This window comes from Antrostomus carolinensis, unplaced genomic scaffold (assembly GCF_000700745.2).
Source record: "Antrostomus carolinensis isolate BGI_N321 unplaced genomic scaffold, ASM70074v2 scaffold16549, whole genome shotgun sequence".
NCBI lineage: Eukaryota > Metazoa > Chordata > Aves > Caprimulgiformes > Caprimulgidae > Antrostomus > Antrostomus carolinensis.
In genome coordinates, this window is record NW_010340791.1 from 41,979 (window position 1) to 48,026 (window position 6,048).

General features: G+C 37.8%; 1 protein-coding gene across 1 annotated transcript in view; it reads right to left on the bottom strand.

Moving 5' to 3' along the window:
- HECW2 (HECT, C2 and WW domain containing E3 ubiquitin protein ligase 2) overlaps nucleotides 1–6,048 on the bottom strand; it is a 73,746-nt gene that overhangs the window by 29,156 nt on the left and 38,542 nt on the right. The window contains exon 13 of the mRNA XM_029087055.1: nucleotides 2,654–2,788. Coding sequence (XP_028942888.1) covers nucleotides 2,654–2,788 — 135 coding nt within the window. The remainder of the gene's footprint in view (nucleotides 1–2,653; nucleotides 2,789–6,048) is intronic.

The following is a 6,048-nucleotide window of genomic DNA, read 5'->3' on the forward strand; positions in this document are numbered from 1 at the left end:
ACATTATTTAGTATACTGTGCCTATTAATATGAAGAATCAAAACTGATTTAAAGTTTATCGATATTTTAAAATAATAGTCCCATTCTGAAAAGGGACTAAAAAATTCAAACAGATTCCTTCAGAAGGTCTTTTGTACTTCATGGACATCTTTATCCATATCAAAGGTTCTGAAAATCAAACTCTTCTCCTTCATTAGCACCTCTGTTACCTCTGTGCATGAATGGAGTTTCCCTAAATTTGAATGGAAAACAAGTTTGTGGCTGAAGCAGGAGGATAAAGAAGTGAGTTCATATTCGGGCAATGCAAATGAGTCCAAAATTGGTAAAAGCATCTTTCCTACAGTCAGTCAGTCAGTAAAACTGTTTTGATTTTTTTGTGTTCACCTTCTGGGATTAAAAAATGTTGCATATGAACATTTTTTAGGGTAGAACAACAACATAAAATTGTTCCTGGTAACATGTGTGATGTCAGAGCAACTTTTGCAGTTTTCTGTGTGCTGAGGCTTCAGTCATTTCTACAGTGTCAGTATTTTGTATTTTATCTATATAAAACATTTTGTTCAACTCTTTTTCATCCTGCTTGATCTTTATGTTTACCTCTCAGTTCCTCCGACTACATGTAACAGTTAGCATTTGAACTACACTTCCAAGCTTCAAAGAGCTCTAAAACATCTAACTGCAAAAGATCAGATAATTATAAAGGTTGTTCTTAAATCTGGTCTCTGAAATCACAAAGAACCAAAAGTCCCGAGATATGTCCCAAGATCTTTGTGTTCTCTGATAATACTCTCAGAAAAATGAAAAATTATTTCCTGTAGGCACTGTGCTGGAAAAGGAATGCCATTATTATTAGCTCCAGCTTCACGCTGCAGTTCAGCTTTAGCTAAAAAGGCATTCCTTACAGTGGTTAATGTTTGCTTTAGAGCATCTCCCTGTAAAAACTGGGTCAGTGGCTTCAAAACATCAAAGTTTGTGGCAAGGCAAATCCAAAGAAAGTATTTTGAAAATTTTTTCATTAAGTATTCATCTTTTGCAGTAATGTACAGTTCCTTGATGCAATGGTTTAAACATAGGAAACACAGCTGCAAATATGCAATACTTAAGTTGTAAGTGCAGAAGAAAGTGGTGTTCACATTCATGCATATGAACGTCATTACATCATTAATCCCAGAATGGGAATACTTTATTGAACTGCTATGTTTGAGATTCCTATCTGGAATTACAATTCTATTCAATTCAGTTACAATTGTAACAATACCAAGGAAATACTTCTAAAATTACGTGTAGAAACATGGTTTAAGGAATTTCATGTATCTAGATGGAGTGGGAAATTTTGGCAGGTAGTCAGGATTGAGCATATGCAATAGATATGATAACTTCCTGTAGGATAAACTACACTTATTTTGCATTATTGACAACTTCAGCAACATGGTTGACATGAATCTCTCTGTTTTAAGTGCACAGCTTCTGCATGCTGCTTAAAGAAAGATAATTTCAGTGCATATTTGGTAAAGTTAAGAAAAAAATATTTCTGCTCTGTTGTAAATCAATCAGAACAAAAATACTTGCTTTACTGTATCGACAATATAAATAGCTGTATGAAGACACTTCTAGCTTCCTTGCTTGCTGTAAGACATTGTTGCCTACATCACATCACCAAAATGATGGAAAACGCTACTTAAAACCATTTGTAAAATATACCTTACATTGGGGGTGGGGGGTGGAAAGTATCGTGGGTGACTAAACCATGCTCACACAGGATACAAGAAGATATGTAGCCAGTGGTATGGCACATGCTTGCTGCAGCTCAGCAGATGCGCTGTTAGAGAAGTGGCAGAGAACATTCATGCCTGCTCTGAAACAGACCTTTGGCAGAACTTCATCTGCCACAAGACTGAGATATAAAAAAAGGATAAATCAGAGCATTTCCCTTGCCATTCAAAAGTGTATTCTCTTTAATTCCTGACATGGAATAACCCTTTTCTGAAAAGACAACTTACAGCCGACAGTATGGAGGTTACACAAAGTACAACTGAAGTCTAGGTCATCGTACATACACTTGCTCACAAGTAAAAAGAAGTTAAAACAACAACAGGGAGACTGCCAGTGAAAATGGTCCACGGTGACATATCAACAAAATAGTGTTTTCCATGTATTTCTGTTTAGAAAGTGGAGATGAAATAATATGTGAATGGACAGAACAGCTGGATAAGCCTATATGTGATAAGATTTTTTAATACTTATTCAGGAAGTTGCACATCTAGATGTATATACACACATGCACTTTTTTCTCCCTCTTATTTGTGGAGATATATCAACATACTTGGCAGACACCATGCTAGAAAACAATACATATTTTGACAGCGAAACACAGGATACAGATACTGGTAATCTGTAATCAAATGCTCTCCTGTGGTTAAATGAGGTTACTGCAAATTAAGAGAAACTCATCTCCGATATTTCTCCTCTGAAATAATACCTTTCAAAAGCAACAATGGCTAGCAAATAAAATAATAAATATTTACAGATGAGTACTGTTTTAATACAGAAGAATCATGGTCCTCACAAGACAGAATTGCAAATGGAACGATATGAAAGAGGATGATCCTAAAAACCCAGTGGTTCCCAAAGAGAAGGGGCAGATTCAACTTACCTCACCAGCACTGTGGCTGCGTTGTCTAGTTAAGTGCTGCCGATGGACTAACGCACTAGTGGGCCTGCTACTCTGCAAGGGAAGCCGGGGGTCAATGAAGGTGGTAGTGCGGGAATTGTGGTCAACAAAGAAAGCCTAGAGAAGGACAAAGAAAAAAGAATTCATAGCCAGTACTTTTTTTTTTTTTTTTTTTTTTTTTTTAATGTCTGAGGTTAATGTCTATTCAGGATCTAGGTTTCATTCACCGATGTGAGACTTTGGAAAAATCTTCCTCACATTACTGTGGCTCACATTTCCCTTCGTCAGAAGAGGGATAACAGTTTTCCATTTCACTGGAGGGATGAATTCTTTAATGCCTTACTTCATTCACATCTACAAAGCCCTTTGAAATTCTCATCTGACAAGCATCAGAAGTAGGAAGCTTTATTATGATTGTCAAGAAGAGAAGATTACAATGTTTAATAAAAGTAATACTGGTGTATTCTCCCTTTCATTTCCTTGTAAGCATCTAAAAAGATGTCATTAAGTGGCAAAGCCATGCCCTTTTGTGAACTATTTACCATACAATTATGAAGACAATTGGGTGTACATATATAAAGTGTATGATTGCATCCTGTGATGAACTATGATCACAGGTCAACAGGAATTTTTGCTGTTCTCCTGATACAACTATTCTAAGTTCGCTAACCTTTTTACAAAAAGGGCAAAACAAAAAGAAGGGTCAGTCAGGGACACAAAGTTGATGGCACCAAAAACATTTAAACCAGACAACTGGTGAGAACTACCAAAAATTGGCCCGTCAGCCATTTGCTGAAAGCGAGGTCACAGGAGCATGTATCCTGGAAAATGACAACCTTCTACAGTTTTGTCCAATTTGAACCAAAAAGGTTTCTAAGCCCTGAAATTTAAACTTTCTCTAAGCCCTGAAATTTAAACTTTTTCCAGTGTTAGTGTTGCACTTGGAAACCAGTGCTGTTCTATTTCAACACACTTTGTTTTTTTCAGTCACAATGCTGGAAACATGTTTATGTGGCAAAAAAAGATCTCAGTTTTGAGCAGAAAAGTTATAGGAAAGTGACATCTGGTTTGAGGAATCAAAGAATCTAGACCAGCAGAGAGGTGGTCGGGGACTGCGGGAACCATTCCTGTGTTTGGATACCAATGAGGTACTTCAACCACAGTTTCATAAACAACTCAGTCCTGCGGTGTCAGCACAAGAAGCATTCTCATCTTCCCCCATCCTGACCACTTGTTTCACCCCTTGCACACCCTTCCTGCCTTGTGCTGGCACAAGTGTTTGTATAGCCATGCAGTGAACCCAGCTGGGGAGCTGGTCCAGGCTAAAATTACCCTCTTTTTGTTCCTCGCCCTGCTGGTTCCTCTAACCTCGGTCAGCCCACAGGGGTGAGAGGAGAGCAGAACTGCCTCTTTTGGCAGTGACACCAGCTTACAATATTAATGAAATCATTATTTCAGATTGCTTGGTATAGCCAGAGACCAGAGAAAATGCAATTCTTCTGACTGCTGTGAAGGTAGGCAGACAAACCAGTGTGTCAGGCTGTACAGCAACTAAAAACCGTTATGAATTGTGGTGGGAAAAAATGCTCATTCCTTCATTTCCCAAGGAAGGAGAAGCACACGGAGGGACACCAAAGATGGAAAACCTTAGAAATGCTCCAGAAGAAGACAGCAAGCCTCCTACAGCCCTACAGCGATCACCTGTACCTGTAACCTGCACTTACAAGCAAGGAATCACATAAGTAAGGAAGAACTCTGTTTTGATCATCTGACATAGTTATAGACACACGAGTGAAACTGACTGTTCCACAGTTCAAAAATTATGAAATGTATTCAATAAATGCAATTTTAATTGCAACGCTTGAGCCTGATGCAGGACTTATTCATTATGACAAATAATAATGTTACCTGCAGCCCAAGTATACAGATTAGAGAATATGAAACCAGTGGGAAAACAAAATGAAAGACATTCTGAAATTTTAGCTTTGGGCCTGGAAAATGACTGGAAGAGGCTGCTGGACCATATCCAGGCTTTCTGAAAATTTTGCTCCCAAATGATAGGTTTATTTCACTTATTAGCAAGTGGTTGGTATAGAGTTTTTTTAAATGTCCCTGTATCTACTATTTTATCTATTCTAGTCTACATGTATTTATAAGATGTAAACCACTTTCAACAAAACAAATGTTGATTTAATTAAGTCAACATTAAACTGTAAAATAACTTAGAAAAAAAAGGTACTGATTCAATATACCGAGGAAGTACTACCTAGAGTTGCACTACACAGTTCTTTGAGTTAATGCAGCAATCTATTACATGTAACAATCATGTCTTATTAAATATGTATGCTTCCAGGACAGCCAGTAGGAGCCTACTTTAAAATAAAGCATGAATTACTACTTTGAAGCTTCGGTGTAATCATTGGAACTTCAAGGCCTTGGACTAATCTGGACATTGGCACACAGCTCAAAATGCAGTGTGGCTCACAGTCTCTTTTCAAAAAAATTCCTTTCATAACTCCTGTCTAGCTATAATCCATAAATCTATGATGCTTGAAGAGACTTACATAAGATGGGTAGTGCCAGAACTACATTTAGCCCATTAAACACAGATAGTTGCCCAAGTTATCTTTCCAATTAAGGTCTATGAAGCTTGCTAAAATACCTTTTCTTCCTATTGAAGACATAAGTAATAAATTACAATTGATTCTTTCATTGTAGGAAAAAAAAAAAAAAACCAAAAAATGAATGTCCTACAATAACTTACTATGATTTGCATATCTTGCAGAGATCTAATTAAAAAGTATATATATCTGCATCTGGCTTTAAAATACGTGCTTATGCATATTGCACAAACGCACTGGGGTGCTTATCTGTATATACATGTGTGTATGCACATGTATGCAGCAACACAGAATTTCAAAGTTATCAAATTGAGTTCAACTCAAGGACCCATCTAGCCTATATGATGCCTCCTGCTATCACCTTTTCCAATGGTCTTCTGCCTCCCTGCGGTCAGTGACTGATGAAGGTTCATCTGTAAAGGCTAATCAGAAACTACATCCTTGTTACACCAGACTTCTTAGGGAGAACTGCAAGCCAAATGGATTTTACCTTCTGTAGGGGATACATGGAAGGGTCAAAGAGGAGTGGGTGACTGGGCTTTGCTGTGCAGCTTTGAAAGGAGTTCAGAGTTAGGAAGTCCCTAGCTGACCTTGGAAGACAGCCTGCAAAGAGGACAAGCAACCAGGACCACACTGACACTGGGGAGTAAAAACTCTACTACTCAGAACTGTATTGGGGTCAGAACGATCACTGTGCTTTGTGCACAAAAGCACCAAGCCTCTTACGATGATATACTTGGAAAAATAAAGGAAAAC